The following is a 21,428-nucleotide window of genomic DNA, read 5'->3' as shown; positions in this document are numbered from 1 at the left end:
TTCCTTTTCGGCTGACATCATGAATCACTATTACTTTTTAACCCTTCCCATTCAACCACCTTAATTTCACAATCCAGTCAAGTCACGATAGATACAGTGATGTTCTGCCCTACATTTCTTTTCACTTACTGTTTCACTCTGAAAAACATCTGATTATAGAAGGAAAATGGTTTGCAGATGGTGTTTTATGTTTGTATTAATGGTTTGATTTAGATTTTTCTTTTGCGTTTGACATTTATAATTATATGCAACATTGCAAAACAGGGACATTGACCTACATATTATTTTAGGATTATTGCATTCTAGTACTTTATGTCTATGTGCTTGAGCTGGTGTGTAAGTGTGAGAGAAAGTGTGTGAATGTCTTTCTAGTCTTAAATATAAACCGTGTGCATTAGAATAATAAAGACGCCGGCCTGATAGCCCAGCTGCTAATTCAAATAAGGACCCAGATGCAATGTCTCCCATTTGGAGGTCACTGTTCATGTCTACTTCTCTCTCTCTCTCTCTCTCTCTCTCTCTCTCTCTCTCTCTCTCTTTGCCCCCCACCCCCCATCTCTTTCTGCTCCAGGAAGGTTGTGGTGTCTTTAATTACAACCCCAATTCAACAAAGTGATTTGTGAATTATATTCACCCTTTGCTATATTAAAAGCACTACAACTACACATTATATGATGTTTTACTTTCATAGTTATTTTGAAAATGTACAGTAATTTCAAATCAGATTGCAATACGCTCCAAGAAATGTGGGTCATTCGAGTGTTTGCCACTGTGCAACATCACCATTTCTTTTAATAACACTTTAAGCAATAAGCATTTGGGCACTGAAGACAACATTTTGTTAAGTTTAGTACGTGAAATTTTCCCTCAATCATCCATCATACAGGTCTTTAGCTGCACAATTGTACAGGGTCTTCGTTGCCGTATGGTGTGCTTCATAATGCGCCACACACAGGGTCGGAGCAAGGATGAATTACCCGAGGAGGCATTTGGAATTTCGAAGGGGGCACAGCTTTGTCACTTTATCCACTTTGATTTTTTTTTTAAATATGTGTCTAATCAAATTATCCTCTTAAGTTAAATCTCTTGAGGACCGCATCTCTCCACTCGTGCTTGCACTTTTCAGTTAAATCCTTTTCAAAGGCCAGCAGTACCAACTGGGCATTGTGAGCGTGGAGCATCAGCCTTCGTGATCTGAGAAAATGTTCTTTAAAGTTGAAAAATGATTCTCACACATCACTGTAGAGGCACCGAAAGTTAAAGCACATTTCAGTGCAACCAAACACTGGTTGTCGCCTCTAAAGTTTTGCCATACTGGGTTGTCCACTTTCATCCCTCTGAGTGGTGATAAAATTCTTTGCCACAACATATTCTGCCTCAACAACGGGGGAAGCAGTTAATGCCATGAGGTGTTTAATGGAGTCAATATCCTGGAAAGTTTAGTTCTCCGGATCCAAAGCCGCAAGTGCTTTTGCCAGCTTGCTGTTGTGCTCACTGAATCGTGTGTCCATCTCTCCAAGTTTAGCATCGATTGCGCTATAATACACTCTCCTTAATTCAGTCTTTTCATCATCCCTGTATCCAGTTGTCTCATTGACCACGTACATGTCCAGGTGTGCAGTTCTTTTCCCCTTCCCTTTTCTCCCCTATTTACATGCCCAATTCCCATTGTGCTCTTGGTCCTCGTGGTGGCATAGTGACTTGCCTCAATCCGGGTGGCGGAGGATGAATTTCAGTTGCCCCCGCATCTGAGACAGTCAATCCACACATATTATCACTTGGCTTGTTGAGCACGTTACCGCGGAGACCTAGCGCATGTGGAGGCTCACGCTATTCTCTGCAGCATCCAACTCATCAAGCTCCCCATCGAGAGCGAGAGCCACATTATAGCGACCATGAGTAGGTTAACCCAATGTGACCCTACCCACACTAGCAACCAAGCCAATTGGTGTCACTTAGCATGCCCTGGATTCAAACTTGCGACAGGTGTGGTAGTCAGCGTCTTTACTTGCTGAGCTACCCAGACCCTGTACGTCTCCGTTTTGATGCTTTAGTGGTCATGTCATTATTGGTGGTAGCTGTTGCGGTGTCCCATAACTGAGTGAATTGGTCATCTGTGGGAAGATTTTACACACACACACACACACACACACACACACACACACACACACACACACACACACACACACACACACACACACACACACACACACACACAGTGGCGCTAGTCACCAATTTGAGTACCATCAACAGGTTGGTTTCCTCTGCTTGAAGCATCTTAATTGGGGGTTTGAGTAGTTTTAAGAACTTTATGGACAACCGCCCCCATTCTTCTGAGCCAAAGGCTCGTGTAGTGTAAACCTCTGAGAGTACTGTGGTGATGTCCTTGTATGAAGTCAGAATAACTGATACAGTAGCAAGATGACCCATCCATCGTTGATTAAGTAAATGTTTTAATCACTCACTCTTTTAATTGAGAGATACAGTAGGTTTTTTGATGATTTTATACAACTTGCCACAGACATCAAAGAAATCTTTGACAGCTTGCTCAACTGACAATACAGGAGTGACAACCAGATGAAACTGGTGATTGAAACACAACAGTGTATTTCTCTGTATAGTCGCTCTGGTAAAACCTTGCTCCTGCACACCACCATGCTTTCCAGACATAATTGAAGCGCCATCATAGACCTGACTCAAAATCTTAGATGGGGACAGGCCAGCTTTAGTCAGCACTGCCAGTATTCTCTCAGTCAACATTTGAGCATCCCCTGCATCAGCAGTAGCTATTGTTAGCAGCAGTTCTTGTACCTCATTCGGTTCCGAGACAAAACTAATGACTATCGATATGCTTTCCAATCCTGTTGGATCTCGAGTTCCATCTAACTTTATAGTGTACCATGCATCACAAATTGATTTGACGATTTCCTCTTTGACAGTACTGCTCATAATTCCAATGAGTTCATTCTGAATATTGTTTTTACGTAGGACATATTTTATGATGTCAGCAAATACAGTGCCTTTGCTCACTGTGTAATCAAATAAAGAAAGAAACAGTCCACGGCCTCCCCCATCTACATCATCAAAGGCTTCAAGCTTCCCCATTAAAGGTAACTGGTTGCTTACAAGGAACACAATCACATCGATAATAGAAGATACGCAATACTTGTTCTTCTTCAGTATTTACGAGTGTGGATATTTCTCTGCCAGTGTCCTTGCGCTTCTCTTGCTCCATGACTTGGGAGGCGAGGTGTTCTTTTGATGTCACATGCCTATGGAATCCCTTTCCCATTTTTGTTGCATGTTTCCAGTTGCTGTACCAAGTAACTTTTAAAGTGGTGTCAACAGTATTTCCCCAATAGCAGAACTTTCAGCAGGGAAGAACACTGCATCGAACGCTTAAAATGATATATTCCAGCCACACTCTATTCACGAACCAAGAGCTGACAAATAAACACTTTTTTTCTTGAAACAAATGACTGGCTTATTTCGCCAGGATAACTTGGCTTGGAGATCTTCTGTAGGCCCAACTTTAGATGTAGTACATTCCGATGACATAGAATGGGGGCTGCTCCTATCCATATGCTTGTCAAGCTTGACATAACTGCTAGTCGCATCAATATTGCTGCAGCTAGCATCTGCCGATGTGCAAGTTTCTGATGACCCTGTCTCTACGGTGGCAATAAAAGTGTCACCAGAACGACTTCTACTTCCATTATGATATTTGGATCCATTGTTACAGTTCTGTTGTGTTGTTGAGGTTTATATGAATATTTAATGAATAGGGATTCAGCACATTCAATCACTATTATCAAAATTATAAAAATTGGTTCAAGAACAACATTTTAACTGAGGGGGCACAGTTGTCTGGCAGAGGGGACTGAATCAGTCTTTTTGACTGATTAATTCAAAGAACTGAATCATGAGTCATTGCTTTGCAGTGTAGCGTATTCAATTGGATACACGGGTCGCACTGTATAGTTATAGTTTGTGTGGAACCAGCAATGATATCTAAAAAAAATGTGTGGCCCATTTATCGTCTTTTTTTTGTAGGCACCCAGTCTCATCACATTCGATTCAAACGGCAAGCTCACAATTCAGATAAAACATAATTTCATTTTCCATGGTGCTGTAAATACAGTGGTGGTGCAGGAAACACTATGTTGTGTTCACAAACATTCTCTAACATGTAACATACTGCACATGTGTAGCATGTGCTAGATGGACATCTTTGACCATTGCGCCATGTCTTCCAGTTGTTTTCTGCGTTTCACGCTGCCACGATGCTGTGTGGAGTTAAAAAGAATGTAAACTTTTGAAAAAACTTATTGGGACATTTGCATTACATTCTATTCATTGTGCTGTCTAGCTTTTTTTAGTGCAAGAATACATTCAGTCTCAATGGCCCTTTAAAAGTCGCTCTTGACTCGCCACATTCTAAAATTCTCTACAGTTGTTTTCTATGAATGTACGCACAGTGACTCAGCCACTCGCCATCTGTCATTGCACCCAGCAAGGACTCCAGAGGCTGCTAGAAATTCTGCAGCGCACCGGAGCACCACGCACATCGTTTTCCATTAAATTCGACCCAAATCATTATCAAAGTTCAAAGATTTTTTACATTAGCTATGACTATGATACATTGTGAATATGTATCTTTCATGTAACCTACACAATTTATTTTCAGTTACAAGTATGTCTTTTCGTGGTTTGACAGCTTGAATTAAGCTTATTCAAGGCTCCATAAAGAGAAATAACATAATAAACGTCGCCATTTCAAATCATTAAATTTGCGCAGTTGAACCGGTTTAATACACTAACCTGCAAACTCATCAATTTCACTTAGTTCATTCTTAAAGCAGTAATAAATCCTTCGTAACTTCTGTTTTGTGGTGTCTAGATTCACAACTTTGGACTGTCACCTGTACTTCATCGATGCATTCTTTGTGCGATATCTTTGCCTTGCCTCCCCACTATGCGGCGTGGTGCTTCTCGTCCGGTGTGCGACTGGCTTTAGAATATTTTTTTGTACAGTTTTTTGTCCACATCGGCGAAAGATTGCAGAAGATCAAGAACTGAAAATCATTAATTTTCTGTTTTTTTTTCTTTCTTTCTTTTTTACAGAAATATTATAAGAACTAGTTCTTGTTTCCCAACCCTGCTTGTTACGGTGTAACCTGTAACTCTAAGGAATGTTCAGCCATGAACGGCATAGAAATGTTGGATTTTTTCAGTGTGAACAATAATCCTCAAAACTCCCTACTCCCTCCTTTTTTTTTCTACAGTACATAACTAGTGTTTTTTAATAGCTGTACGCTCTCTCACGGTTTCTAGAGAGGAATTTGACCTCAGAGTTAGCAGGTTGTGAATTATGAAGAAATTGAAACTTTTCTCAGGCAGGATTGAAAAAACAGGTGTACTGAGAGGATGAAGGACAGCCCATAAATTAAAGGCTATGAGAGCTCTAGTGCACTAGGAACGGGGCGGTTGAGGGCTCTTGGGATCTGATAGGGGTCATAAGGTCATAAGTCAGCTCAGGAACGAACATACAGAGTTAAAAGCAGATCAGAATGTTTTTGAAGGAGATTTTGCTTTACTTTTTGGTCCTTAGGTGTCCCCATTTTCACACACATTTGGACAAATATTGAGTGTGCTCACATACAAAACAAGAAGAGAATGGAATGTGGCCTCCGAGCATAGTGACATAATTTAAAGCTGACCAACAGTCAAGTTATCAAGAAAACCATCTTCTTTCAAATGTTTTTCTCTACATGATAAGTCCCATCTATTTTCTTTTAGCAGGCTATTAAATGTAACTTTGCCATTTAAAAAAAAAAAAAAAAAAACTGCATTGATCTCTTGTTTAGATCATTTGAATCAATCTTTATATGCCATACCTCTGACACTTGGGGAAATATTATTTATCTTTGGCTTTAAAGGTATCAATATTAAACTATTTTTTGAGCTACAAAAATTACGTTTTGTCACCACTGGACCCCAAGCCATTGTTCCTTCTTTACTTTTTTTGGGACAGGAAGATTATCAGCGAATAATAATTAAAAAAGCTATCTGATGGATTTGTATGGTTTATGGAAGTTTTATGGATTAATTTAATGTTGCTTTACTTTTGGTCATTTATTTTAGCTCGACAACCTGAATCCCCTTTCACTTTTATTGTGTGGCAAAGAGTGGCCATGTAATTCGTCATAAATTAGCCTTTTTTGTTCCTTTTTTGAAGAAACATATAATACAGGTTTTGAGAAACATGAGGGTGTCTGGCCATTTTTGGTTGCATATTTTTGGGTGAAATACTGCAAGTTATAGGCAGCATTGGCCTGGTTTTCAAAGCCAAGAATACATATACCCTGCTGTGTTGTGGAGGCCTTGCACTAATTTGTCTTTTTCTCTGAAAGATTTATGGCATATCAGAGCTTGCCAATATACTGTAGTTGTCTGTGGGAGCCAAGACATATTAGAGTAAGATTCTCCTTATCACACTGTAATGGTTGGTGCTTGTATTGTTGAGAAGCAGTGCTAGCTGTCAACATATTAAATCCCCTTTAATTTCCAAACCTTTATCTGCTAGATCACTCAACAATCGCACATAATTTGGTGCTCTGATGTACAGTTTTAGGATGCTAGGTCTTTTATTTACTGTATAATTCAGAACACACACCAACATTTTCTTGAGGAATGGTGCAGTATGTTTTTACAAGCTCTATGCAGAGCAAAAACTTGCCACAATAAGGAGTGGATAGGCACGGCTACCATTTATGTTTAACTTTATTGCAGAAAAGATATTCTGTGATGTCATAATGAAGTGGAAATTGACAAAAAGTACTGAGTCTGGTTTATATAGGCACTTTTGTTTTCTTTCGGGAATGCAAAAGTCTCAGCAAGCAAGGCCTGTTCGCCTGAGAAAATGTCAATTGTTTTTTAATTGGTATAGAAAACTTGTTTTTGTCTTAAAAGGAAGGAAAGACATAAAACGTTGCACGCAACATACAAAAGGGAACATTAATTAAGTTTTGTATTCACTCAGATCTAACAGCTAAAATGGCTTAGATGGCAATTTTAGTAAACCTCGAGAAGGAAGGCTTCGCAGTGACTAAGATAGTATAGATATAAAGAAATGATTGGTGCATCCGTTTGGCTCCTAATCCGAATGATGAAGACCGACAGTTCACGGCCACACAGATTCTAATTAACATGCTAATTGAACATTTTAAGACATACAATGGGAGGCGAGCAAGTTACTTAAGCTGCTCCATCCTTTCCTTTGTGCTTTTATATAGTGAGAGACAGAAGGCAAAAAAGCTTTTTATGTGACTGGTCTGGTAATGAAATAGTGGGCATTGACTGCAGCCAGATTTAAATAACTGTGAGGCAATTTAAGAAATTAAAGAGGGTTATATCATTATGAGGTCATACTTTTGGCATCATATATTTTCCTTAACTGGCATTGTGAGTTGTTGAAAATGTACATTCCGTTTATATATCATTATTATAAATAGCACTTGTAACTTGTAAACTTTTAACATATTAAAGAAAATGTGAATGGTGTTGTGGGTGGTTGCCAAGGCATTGCAATGCGGTTGCTAGGGTGTTCCGTTTGGCTGCCAGGGGTTGGTTACTGATCTAAGTTAAACAAGCTCAACTCAAATTCATTCTGGTCCCTAAATATCTTTCGGTCCCTTATATAATATTTTCATTGGATTTTTTTAACCCACTTTATCATCAAACAGATGAAAAAAGTTAAATCACTTAGAAATATAATAGCACATCTCTCCTCAACAAGCCATATTATTTGATATGCCATTCATTTCTGTAACAAGTTCTGCAACCAAGTTTACAGTAATACTTTGGGTTATCCCCCAGTTCCCTAACTCTGGGTTCAATCCAGGTTAAGCTCAATCGACAGCATTTGTGGCATAATGTTGATTACCACAAAAATTAATTTTTTTGTCATATCCCTACTTTTCTTTAAAGAGCAAAAATCTGGGTTACAGAGAGGCACTTAAGAAATGGTGAAATTTGTGGTAATCAACATTACACCACAATGCTATCAATTGAGTTTAACTTGTATTGAAAATTGGAATATATTTCTTTAAGAATGAGCAATATTAACAGTTATGTATCCTTGGCTTAACCAATACTACTAAAGTAGATAAGTAGATTTTATAAAATAGTTGTGAACATGTTCCCCTATTTGTGAGACTCTTTTGATGGCATCAAACCACATTTCATATGACATCATATGTAAACAATATAGTGCTGCCAGAACTGACATGAGAAATGACAACTACAAAAACAATATAGCTGAGAGTTGTCTTTATAGCTGAGAGATGATTTCCCATAACGTTCAAAGTAGACGGAAACCAAACTGTTCCATAACATCACAGCAGCACTGGATGTATTAGGGACAGATGTTGACCATCAGGATACTGTTCTTTCATCTGTTTTTCCCTGGCATATGAAAGTAGCGAAAATGTTGCCAGTGCCGTTTTTGATTTGCGTTCCGGCAGATTTAGTGTGATAAAAGGAGCTAATGCATTATGAACACTATGGTGACCGTGACCATTGCTTCCAGATTTTGTTTTGAAAGCAGTGTTTAAAAAAAAAAAAAGAACGAAAGAATGGAAGAAAGTAGCAGTAGGAGATGGGGGGGTGGGGGTTATGTTCCTCTGCTCAATACTTTTGGCTCAGCAGATGGTAATGGGTGTGAGCCAATCAGCATTCTGTTTTTATCTAACTAGTACTCAGCCAACTATAAATGAAAGCTATGCTGTAACAATGACCAATTTGTGAATAAATAGTTTTTTAAATCAAATCTTTTTAATGAATCCGTTCACAAATTGGACTGCATAGGTCTGAGCAGTCTGTTCAATTGCCGCATTTCCACTTTCAGGCCAGGGCTATCAACTGGTTAGCCGGGGCCAGTAGCCCTGGACTGCGATCCGCTTGACCAAAATCGAGCTGCATTCCCACCATCGGTCCAATAGCCCTGCAGCGTTGAACTAAATCCAGCCCTTAATACGTTCCAACATCACACACCCCACCCATTTTACAAGCTAGAGGTAAGCTCAAGCTCAGGTATCAGACTCTGGAGACTGTCTAACCCTCGAAACGAAAATGTTGGTGACTGAAGCTGCCATTTGATTGCTTATTTTGTTCTTTGCTTGGTGGAAAGCAAGACATAACTCAGCCAAACTCCGCCTTCGACATTGAACCTTTTGTTTGCCCAAGGTTAATCGGCGTGCCAAAGGTGTTTGGTTGTTGTACACGAGGAAGCCCCGTGGAGGCACGATTAAGCCCTGGAATGCAACTTGCCCTGGCACACACTCATTTTGGCCTGATTGTGGAAATGCATTGCATTTTTCATTTGAACGAACTCAATATCTACTCTTAAATCTTAAGATCGATCTTTTACTCTATGTGCAACCATTTACTACAATTAGAGGCAATCACTCACATTAGAAATTGCTATATGACAAAAATGCAAATATTTGGCATCTGGCTGGTAAGTGTTTAGATTTAACTCACCAGTGATTGTGTATTATGGAGTTTTCAGCAGCAAGATCCTTTCACTGCGTGTTGAGAGTAAAAGTTGTTCAGTGTAATGTGTGTCCAAAGACGAGGTTCACGTGACGCATTTGTCATTGAATAATGTCTCTTTTAATACCCTTTCTGTTCTCTACAGTTATTGATTAAAAACAACAACAAAAACATTTAATTCTAATCACACTGTAAAAAAAATCCAGTTGTTTTTACCAAAAAAACAAAAACTGGCAGCTAAGGTTGCCAGAATAATTCAAAATGTAAACAACTTTACAGAACAACCTGCAAATTTTACAGTTTAAAACTGTTGTTTTACATCTGCTGAGCCAAACATATTGAATTTATTCACATGTTCGACTCCATATATCAGCCGAGTTAACTCACAAAATCTTTGAACCAGAAAATTTTACAAATCTGTGTTGGTTTTAATGAATTTAACTGTTTGCCTGTAGACCTTTCAAGAATACGTAATACAGTCACTGTTTCGACCATGGATATAAGGCATGTAAATAGTTTATTCTGTAATTATACATGGGTTAAAATGGGACTCTTTAACCTGAAGCACCACATCGCATCCTGCGTGTTAGAAACTGACAGCTGTGTTGAAAACATTGTTTTTGTGACTTTTTGTAATGAGCTGTGTCTCATTCTGGTGAAATATTTCAATTTGTTTCATGAACTGTAATTATGCTGTCAACAGTCCCTTCAGCGAAGACTCAAGTAAAAACAAGTTAAGGTTTGATTATGTGATGAGTGCACATGGTGAGATTATAGAAGAGACTTTTGAAAAAACTATATATACTGTATATATATATATATATATATATATATATATATATATATATATATATATATATATATATATTTTTTTACATTACTTGTAGCTGCATTGACCAATCAGCATCAAAATCTTTTATAAAATAACCATATACTATGTATTGATATATAAACCCATATTGTTGAAAGTGTGGTTTGGTCACTGAGCTTGAGCAAAAGGTTATATGCAATAATCGTTTAAGGTGTAAATCAAAGGTTTGTTTTATTTTATATAGTTTTAAGAATCATGATTTATATCATTTGTTTTATAAATCATAATCTGCTTTCCATTATGGACACACACCCCTTCCTTTGAGCACTGCCTAAGAGCAAAAACCATTTAGTTAAGTTGATATACTGTGATTTTTTTGGGTGCAGAGTAAATCTCTCAATGTGAATCACACCCACTCTATCCCACAGTTCTCCTCGGGCTAAAGATGGCAATTCCATTTAGCATCGTAATGAAATTTCCATTGAGATCTGCAACTGAGAAGCTTTTTGAGGCTTGGGACTGTGTTTTCTGGTGTGTCGACTACTTATAAACCAGTGTTGTCAAGACCAGCGTTTGAAAGTTTTCCATTTTAATTGCTTTAGAATGGATGCAAATCGTGCTGCGGTCTCAGCAAAATGTGTTTGAGTGCACATGTTTGTGCATGTAAGCATGTATACAAGTGTGTGTGTGCATGTGAATGTGTGTTTTTGTGTCTGGAAATGGCAGATATCTCCTGCTGTTTATTCAGCTTGCCTGACTCTGGGTCAGATAGCCAGCGAACTGTGACAAAACCTCTCATTGGAAAAACCGTCCTGTAATTATTCATAAATTGTAAATTAACTGCTCAGCTAGATAGAAATGCCCTCTCTCCCATTTTGTGGGGTTCTGGGTTAATTTAAAGAATGCCATCTCAATATACATTTATTTATAGAATTTATTGTAATGTCTTGGAATGCCTTCTAAGGCAGCATTCTAACTGAAATAGAACACTCATGTATAAAGACTGATACAATGTGAGATTTTAAAGTTGCACTCAGTGACTTTTGTTTATGTAATCTTGGACTTACACTGACACCAAGTAGTTTGGATGGAGCATCATTTAAAATCAATAGTTTTCAGGTACAGATGCTATTGTAAAAAGGCTCTATTCACAGTCAGCCATGATTGCTTTAATCCATGAGTTAAAGTGTCCAAAAACAGGGCGGTTACTGAGATATTTATCTGCTCATGGGATTCTAACATGGCAGCCGCCATGTTTGGATCCTCTCCATGTAGAATGAAACTGCTTTTATAAGGTTGCTGATATGGCTGGAGACGTCATCTCATGGGAGTTGTCGTGATTTTACACAAATGTTTCAAAATTACAATACATTTCTTTAGAAGTAAAACATTTTTAATGAGGAAAACATTACAGAGCAGACCTTTAATAAGTATACAACTACAAAGCACACGATAGTGCATCTTTAATTATGCCAAACTGTTTTTATCTAAACTTTCTGCTGCCTACGTCTGCAACTCACTCGTTTTTGGAAAAGAGTGCATATCACACTAAATAAGCACAATTGTTAGTAAAATTTGTGTTTCCAGGAATTTAGGTAGGTTATATAGATTACTTACTTAACTTCATTTTATGGCCTCTATCAGTGTTTCTCTTCATTTTGCACTCTTGCAAATAAGTCAGTCATCATCAAGTTGGGATTCTTTTAGCATGGAACCTCAACTGTTTTGCCCACAACAAAGTGTGGCAGTGGTTGTAGATTTATGCGTGCCAGACATGAACGCGGGGTGCAATATTTCCGCTTCAAAGCCTGGAGCTCTTTTGAATTAGCTGAGGTTCTGTCACACTCTTATTAAATTCAGAAGAATTCCCCTTCTATTGTCGTCTTGGCACTTTGCTAATGATGTTGGTAGCTGTAAGGCTGGATGAGACCTCATAGTGTTGAAAGGATTTTTAACAGATATTGTTTTTGAAGAGCCATGACCCTGAAGGAATTTATCGTTGATCTAAAAAAAAAAAAGAATGTTTTTGTCATGAATGTTTGTGTTGGATAATTGAATGAATTTTGTGTTGCGCAGAACAAAGAAAGCTGAGCTATAATGACTGGTGGAAATAACATTAATATGAACAGGGGGTGGTGCTTTTTTTTTAGCCAATCCCAAACGTTTTATGTCTGCGAATCATGTTTGCTTGTATGGGACTTCTGACATCGCATTGGCATCGCTGGGTCAGAAATTAAGGGGAACTTTGGAGAAAAAGTTCCCCTTAAAAAGCACAAATACCCCCAAAAGCACAAATACCCTCAAAATAAATGTCTCTGATGTATTTCTTATATTCTATTCAAAGCCTAGTTATATTTTTAAATACCATTTTCTAATTTAATTGTGAATTTATGCATGATTTATTTGAAGTACACAGTATGTTTCTTTATTAGGGGATATTTTCTGCTAATCATACAAGTTACAAACTTTATGACTCTGTCTTTGGTGGGCAGGGTTTTTGAGATAGTGTGTGTGGTGAAAGTTAGCAGAATGTTGGACGTTAGCAAACCAAATGAAATAGTTTATAACAACCTTTAAGTTATCTTCAACAAATCAAAAGTTCCATCTAAATGCACAATTACATTCACAGAGAGCAACAAATCATCCTCTGAATATTGAGGAACAGTTCGGGGTGAAACCTCTTGAAGTGTAGCAGTCATATTGAAGGTGCCTTGTCCTTGTGGAGAGCTACATCATTAATCATGGCTGTAACTCTGGCTTTTGTAACCTTGCATTCAGCAGCTGTGCCCTTTAACCATGGTCTTCAAACCCTGAAGTGGCTTTCATTTACTCGCCACAGAAGAGCTCATTGTACCTAACACTTTAACCTCTGAGGCCTGAGCGATGCCCATCATGTGCTCCGTTTAGCTGCGCGAGACCTCGCAGCTGTTCTGGCTTTCACAGGCTTGCTGTGATTTTGACGTAGATTGATAGGATTATTCGTAGAGCACTTGAAACGCTATGAGCACGGTGACTCTGTGAGCTACAAGCTTTCGCACCAGTGCTAATCAGATGTTCTCCTTGTAGAATTCCTGGTTGTTTTGGTCTGTGGATGTTGGACGTGTGTCTGGGTAACCTGTCAGCTAAAGATTAGGCTTATTTGTCTAGCCTTTATATTCTTTAGCTAAGGATGTAAAGTAGTACATGCATACTCACTACATTGAACCACATTGTGCAATTTCATTTTGGTTGGGAAGCTTTTCAAAGCCAAACTCCCCTGCTTTGTTCATATATTAAATCATATTTATTGCTTGTTTTCAGTTAAATTAGTTAGTGTAAATCATTTAATGGAATTGTTTAACTCTTTTAGTGGCACTGTTGCATTCATGATTCTGATTGATTGAGTCATTTGCCAGAATTCCAAAGCAAGCAAAAGTCACAGATTACAATATTGAACTCAAACATTTCTCCAATTCTAAGACCAAATTCTCTAAGCTGTGCTATCCACATTGATTTTATAGCTCTATACAATTGTCTAGTTTGCTTCTGTTTTTTATTTCTCCTAAGGAAGTTCAGAAGTTGGTAAAATATGCATTCCTGTTTACTGTATTTTATCATTTAAAACTAAAAATACAACTTGCTCTCAGCACCACTCTGTGGACATTTCAAACCTGGAAACTACAGTGGAACTTTAACACTTGCCTAAATGCTATAACAAGACTTCCAGCTTCTGTTACTGGGGGCAGTGATTCAATTTTCGATATTCATAGACCGATTTTAGCAGCAAAACTTTTGACCTACTGTTGCCAATAAGTGTGAGAAGAAAGGCCACATCCACATAAATCGGTTTTGTACGAAAATTCTGTTTTTAGTTTTAAAACTCAGTTTTCCATAATATACGATACTAGAGAGGCATTTTCAAATGAAAACATATTAATGTGGACGTGGCCGGAGACAAAGTTGATACTTGAATGAGAATTACATTAAGTCTCCTAAGCTATAAAAGAGCAGCCTCTAAGCAAAAATTTTTCCTCTTGGCCAATGCTAAGAACTTCAACAGCATATGTAAATATTTAGAGGGTCACAACTTTATTTAATATTGAGATGCCAGACGGTCTGTTGCTCCGAAAAGCTCCTGCAGCTCTCTGAAACCACCATATAATATTCCCCCGCCTTCTCTCCCCATTCGCTGTATGTACGTCCCTTTACAGAAGGAAAACCTTGGCTGTAGTCTCTCATTATAATGCGTGGTTTCCTGCCTACTGTGTGGATCACAATACCCTCATATGCATAATCCCTCCCTAGGTACTTTTCAATAATGCTGGAGCTAATCAGACCCACAGAGAACCATGGACCCTGGTGTGGCCCAGCTGGAGCCCTGATAATATTCACTCATGAGCTCTCTCAGCACTGGCTCTGTCCTTGTTATCTGATATTGTGTGATATAGTCGCTCCATAGTGAACAAACCCCATCATCTACCTTTCCCCTGCATTTATACTTCAGATAGAGCATTTTTATTCAATTGCAGCAAGACTACACCATCCAAGGTCTCTCTTTCTCTGCACTTATTCATTTGTTTCCACCATTTGACTAAATTAAACCTCTTTTAAAAGTAAATGCCCATAATCACAAAAAAATTAAATAAAAAAATATGTTATAGTTGTTATAGAATGTAAAAGTGCTCTGATTAAAATGGGAACTCATTCTTTTCTTCACAATTCATTTGGCTTCTCTTACCTTTGAAATATTTAACTAACTGATGATTTACTCAACAAATGGCCTTGATTTTTAGATCCACTGAATTGTATCATTGTGTGTGTATGTGGGTTGGTTTGGTCCCACAGATATTAAGCCAGTTGATCACATTGATCTGTAATAAATGCAGCTAGAACTCTAGAAAGCTGTGTGTTCCCTCTTTCCTGTCTTTGAAAATCAGGGGTCAGCCAGTGCTTTGGGGTGCATGGGGGACATCCTCTTAATGTGCCCCTACAGACATGTCAGTTAGTCACATAAGGTTTGGTTTAATTAGTCATCAGGGGAGGGATAGACTAAATGGATTGTGTGGATCAGGGCCATTTCAATCTGGGGGAGCACCAGGGTTTTGCTCCTGTGTCCTCTATGGCAGCTGGGCACACCACCTGTTAATGAGTAGTGAAGTGTTCTGTCCAAATACACAATTCCATCCAATAAACAGTGAAGACCAGGATGTAAACTCAGTTACTTTGATTGTTTTAATTGAGAAGACATAATATCTACACTTTAAGTATATTTTCAAGCTTTCTATAACAATTAGATTTATTCAAGGTCTTTGTGTGTGTGTGTGTGTGTGTGTGTGTTCCACAAGCATATATTTGATCTGAGGTTGTTTTTAATAGTTATGGGCAGGCCGACTTGGACTTTGTGGCCTTTTATCTAGAGATGGGTATCACCAACCACCTCATGATATGATATGCATCATTATACAGTACATACAGTACATTATCTCAGCATTCATTATATCACAAAACATGATATCATAATTGGAACATGCTTGAAGTTCAGCCACAGATTTGAAGCAAGTCTGGTTATATTTTAGTTAATAATGTACATTTGGTTGATCTTGTTTAATGAGTTATTGCACATCAAATAACAGGGGTTCTGGGAGCTGAATAATGGGAAAGTCTAATTTATGGTGTCAATACACAAACAGACTGTTCTGACTCTAAAGGTGATTCCATTACCTGTTTTTCCAATATGTTTGCATGCTTGCTGTTGCATTGTCGTGAACTTGTTCCTCTGAGTAATGAAAATGTCCTCTAATATTGTTGAAAACAAATTATTCTTGAATGTGAGTGCATCTAATGCAAGCTAAGATCAAAAGAGACCCAACAGTCTCATGCAGGTTAAGGCCTTGTGATTGTGTGAACTCACTCTGTGAGATGTTTACTTAAAAACTGCTTCCTCAGCATAAGCAGGATAAAAATGTACCTCTTCTGCACCAGATAGCCTACAACAACACAGACCATAGCAAATGTGGATAAATTTATTAGTTACATTTAACCTCTTCAAAATCCAACCAAACACTCTTTAAAATGCATACAAACAGTAACATTGTCTGGAAAGCATTCATGCAGTAGAGTGAACGAAAGGACAGACAGTAGTCACACTTCTGTGAGGCTAAGGACTCTCCAATGACTTCCTTTTGTTTTGCCTGTCTGTCTTTTATCCTTGCAAATGATGCCAATCTTCATTCACGGCCCTGACAGGCTGCTTCCCAGTCATCTGGACAGTTCTGACTCCCTTTATATTAAACAGGCCCCTTCACCTCCCCTTGTCCCAAATTAACCCCCTGTCAGTGCCCAACAATGAAAATGGGCATGGCCCAGTCTGATTTATCCCACATTTGGCCATGATGGGGGCATCAGCCCCACCCCTCTGCCTGGTCCTCTTTTCTGAATCCAGCATAGAGGACGGCTGTCAGTTCATCTTTAAAAAAGAAATGACATGCACCGATTGGGGAGTTAGTTTAGTCAGTGACTGTATATTGGCTAAAGCTAAAGAGGGTGTGTGTCAGTGACTTTGTGTGTGTATTTGCAGTTGGGTAGTCTTAGTTCTGCCCATGCACTTTCTAAAGAGGTGTTTGCTGCAAAAGGCACACATTGTCACTCATCAGACATAGACACAGATGTTTAGGGCACATAGAGATGCAGAACGTATTGGTTGCAGGCTTGTGAAGACAAGGAAACCACCATCATTTCCGTGACCCGCACCTAAAAAGTCTTGGGCTCGTCATCTCTTGGCTTCCTCCAATGGATTAATGGATGATTATTAATGATTAAGACCCAGGAGCACAATATATTATTTTTTGGACCAGTATATATAGTTTTGATAACAATGCAGTTTGGAGATTGCAACTGGAGATGGGGATATTTTAAAAGACTCTGTCTACAGAGCCTGTTTCTGCTTATTTGCTGGTATCAGGGTTACTGGGGTGCTAACATGTTGCCGGTGGCCCATTACTCTTTGCTTGGAGTCTCAGAGCCTGTGTTACTTCCAACAGACACGGGGACACAGGAGGGGACTAGCAATAGGGCCACAGAGGCCCCGACTGCAGAACACGATGACGACAACACTCTGGGCTACACAGGTACTACTGCTTGCATCTTATCTTATGTTATTACTCTTCTGTATTCACCAGAAGGACTTTGTTTTTCTTGTCATAAACAAGTCATTTATTTTTATTCTTCCCATTCCTATACATTATTTATCATGTTATAACCTGGTCTATTGTGTTTTATTAGGTTGCACCTGGATAAATGTGCTGAAAAAAGAAAAGAAAAAAATGCTGAAATATTACATTTTAATAGTAAATACATTTTTTATTAAAATGTGCATCTTTTCCTTGGGATTTTGGACTTAAAATAAAAAAATAGAAAAAGATTTGTAATGTCACGTGACAAGTTACAAAAGTTCCCCTAAAAATGAAAAATTCCATCATCATTTATTTGTTGTTACGAACCTGTATGAATTTATCTGTGATGAAAATGTTAGCCTCAGTCTCCGTTCACTTTCATTTGCAACAATATGAGGATGCAAATTATTTTGAGATTTTTTTGATAGATTTTTCCTTTTATTTATTTTTTCCTTTGGTAAACTATCCATTTCCGATCCAGTAATTTCTAGTGCTTCACTCTCTTATTCTGCCTTTGGATTTCCATGGATGGCTTTGCATGACCTTCAGCTAAAATAACATTTCAACATGTTTTTCTCATATTTCATGTAGACCTATGACTTTTTGAAAACTTCAATATTTTTACAAAATCATTTTGTGATGCTAGGTTATAACATGACAAATTTGTATTAAGAAGTGACCTCTTTCTGATCCAATGATTTCTAGTTCTTTTTCACCATCTCATATTGTGCCTCTGAATTTCCATGACTAGCTTTGCCCTTCACCTTAGTCTGTTGGTGCCTTTACATCTAGCAATGTTTTCTCATTTATAAACAGTTTATATTCTTCACAAAGTGTTACTTCAGTAAAGATGATTTGTGGAAATTGGAAACCATCTCCATGTTGTTTCAGAGATATGCTAAAACCTTCTGATGCTTGTGACATAAAGGAAGAGTCAGCCAGAACCTCAATTTCCAGATTAAATGCACTCAGATGAGATGAGTCAATCGGTGAGAGAATATCCCTGACCCTTTTTGCTTAAGTGGAAATAGAGTTCACCTTCCAAGGGTCCTGTGGCCAAAGCAGAGAATCTCCTACATTGTGTGAGAGTGTGTGTGTGTGTGTGTGGTGTTATCCATGGAGAAAACTTGAATTCTGACTTTCATTTGGGAAACAAGTCGATAAGTGAAAAGACAGCTTTCTCTCTGTGGGTGATCTAGTGGAAGATTGGAATTGCTGGTATAGAGTGCAGAGAATGATAATATAGCCCTGAGAGCACTTAATTTAAGAAGCGCACAAAGACAAATATACAGTACATATAATACTTATTGCTTGCCTCTGGTAAAAATAAATAAATACAGTACAGTTAGACTATTATAACTGTTATTTCTAAGACATTTTAATATATTTTAGTCTCCATTTGAATTGGTCCTGCCAACTCCAAAAATTCAGAAAATAGCATCAAACATGCAAGCTCTTGTTTTCTAACACATTTGCATTTTATGACACTATCGGTTAGGTTTATGGTGAGGAGGAAATGTAGGTTTTGTTGATTTAAAATTCGAAAGAACATTATCATTAAAAACCTCATATTTTTTGGAAAAGTGTAACTCGCATTTAGCCCCTTGTAACTGCTGCGATATGTATTAGGAGCCACATAATATAATTTTGCAAAAATGTAGTTTAATGAAAACACGAGTATTTCATTAAATCTGACTGAGTATGGCTGTGAATAGTTTTGTCTTTGCTAGCCCTCGGTCCCAAAAAATTTGTAACAATTATATTATCTGGCTTCATTTTGCGAAGCGACCTGATTTCGTGGTCTTTCCATATGCATCTACAGTAGCTTGAATCTTTGAAACAGACAAAAAAGCTATAAAGTTCATGAAGCTTGTTGAAGTGCTAAAATAACATGTTGTGCAGGATAGAATTGAGGACTGTCTGAGGTGGTTCCATATGCACCTAACAGCAGGGCGTGACAATCAAAGACAGAATATTCTTTTAGTTCTGTCTTCTGTGCACTCATTATAGGGTCTTGCGCTGTAAAAAAAAAAAAAAAAAAGAACAAAAAATCCTGTTAAATTTACGATAAAATTAGAGTTTATAGTAGTAAATGATATAAACTTAGAACTTTGATCTTCTGAAACTGTATAAATCTGCTTTTCACTTTATAATGTATTGTTACTCTCTGTATTTATTACAGAAAGGCACATGATAACAGGAAGTTATGAATAAACATGTAGAGACAGTGCTCAGTGTCACTCACACAAACACTAAACACCATCAGGGTAACACATGTGAAATTAAAATAATGCAATAAACATTAACTAAACTATATCAAATATAACACAGAAAACCCCAATGTAGATAAGTGATATTAAAAATAAGAATAAACATCAAATATAATCCCATAAAATATAATGTGTGGGGAAATCTGGGAATGCCCGATTATTGTTTTTTTTACCATAATTTCTACAATTATTTATTGTAAAATGTACATATTCTCTCTTGTTAAACATAATATACATTTTTACCATTAATTATATGGTAAAATCATACTTTTTACACCTAAAAATAATATATAATTTTACAAAATCTTACAGTAAAATTTATATTATAAAAGTAGTCTTTTTAAATATATTATAATTTCTTACTGTATATTTTATAGTAACTACCCATTAACCACTTGACATTTTTTCATACTTTTACTATTAAAATTACATTTTCTTTTACAGTGTACTTGGACCTACAGTCCTGACCTTGAAGGCTCCACCATCATTACAATGTATGCCTACTTAACGCCTCGTATTATTAGTGGCAAAAGCTTCAGCCCATGCAAATGCAAATCCTACACATGTTTAGGGTTAAATTTGTCCACCCTCATGGAACACAAATACTCTCACAATTGAGTTTTCTCTCACAAGTGAGATTATCCACAAAGCATATTCCCCACAAAGCATCCACTTCCCCCCAGGGCAGAAAATATGGCAAATTCAGGTCCTGCCTTTAGGTCCGATCCTACTTGAGATGTAAATACCTCCACCTCAGTCATCCAGAGGGGTCTCTCCACAGTCAGGGTGTGGGCACTTCTTATATTTCTTTTCACCATCCAATCTCTTTTCATCACAAATCCCGGAGCAAAACTCACTCCACATCCCAGGAAATAGGGCCATCATTCGAAACTCTCAATGCTCAACCAGGCTAATTCTCTCAAGTGCGACTGGAGTGGCGTGGAGAATGAAAGGAGATGACTACTTGGTGTGAAAAATGAGATAAGAAGCTGCTGGTTGTGGGCTTCTCATTATCCTGCAACACATCTGTTGGACATGGGATAGAGATGTTGAATTTGTTAAATATTGATGCTGAAATTAGAATGGGCAAAGAAATAGAAAATCGTCTTGTCATTGCCAGATGCTAACTTAGCGGCATTTGGTACAGAAAATCAAATAGTCTTCACATTTCCAACAAGGAGACTTTTAAGTTGTCGTTTTTTAAGTGGCCTGCACTTTCCTAAAGGCTGGCTGCTCAGGGGATGAAAAAGAGGGTTGAATGCCCCCCTTTTTCTGTTGAGTCTGGAAGTCCATACGGTCCCTAACTCATGACTGTCAAATGAGTTTGTGCCTGATTGACAGATTTGCAAAAACTTGTGTGAAATCCTAACCAGCACATTCAGAAATGCTGATATTTAGTTGACAAAAATCTTGTCACATATTCAGCTGAGGCCATTCAGACATGTTGAAATATATTAAATACATTTCTGCAAAAATGACAACTTTCCCTGTTGGAAAGGCAACAAAGCTTGTCTTCAGCATTGTTGGGCTTTGGATGCTGGTCAATTAGCATGAGATGCTGGTTTTCTGGTGTTCCTATTCAGCTTTTTAACTAACTTAACAGGTAATACTTCCTTGCTCAACCAGCTTAAAAAGAGCAGG

The 21,428-nt window shown here is 37.8% G+C and overlaps 1 protein-coding gene across 1 annotated transcript in view; it reads left to right on the top strand.

Moving 5' to 3' along the window:
* The window catches only part of LOC127629895 (roundabout homolog 1-like), a 358,948-nt gene that overhangs the window by 107,539 nt on the left and 229,981 nt on the right, over window positions 1–21,428 (top strand). Inside the window, exon 3 of the mRNA XM_052107195.1 lies at window positions 17,386–17,472. Coding sequence (XP_051963155.1) covers window positions 17,386–17,472 — 87 coding nt within the window. The remainder of the gene's footprint in view (window positions 1–17,385; window positions 17,473–21,428) is intronic.

Source organism: Xyrauchen texanus, chromosome 36 (assembly GCF_025860055.1).
Source record: "Xyrauchen texanus isolate HMW12.3.18 chromosome 36, RBS_HiC_50CHRs, whole genome shotgun sequence".
Lineage (NCBI taxonomy): Eukaryota > Metazoa > Chordata > Actinopteri > Cypriniformes > Catostomidae > Xyrauchen > Xyrauchen texanus.
The sequence above is the reverse complement of the archived record's forward strand: the minus strand, read 5'-3'. Positions and strand labels throughout refer to the sequence as shown.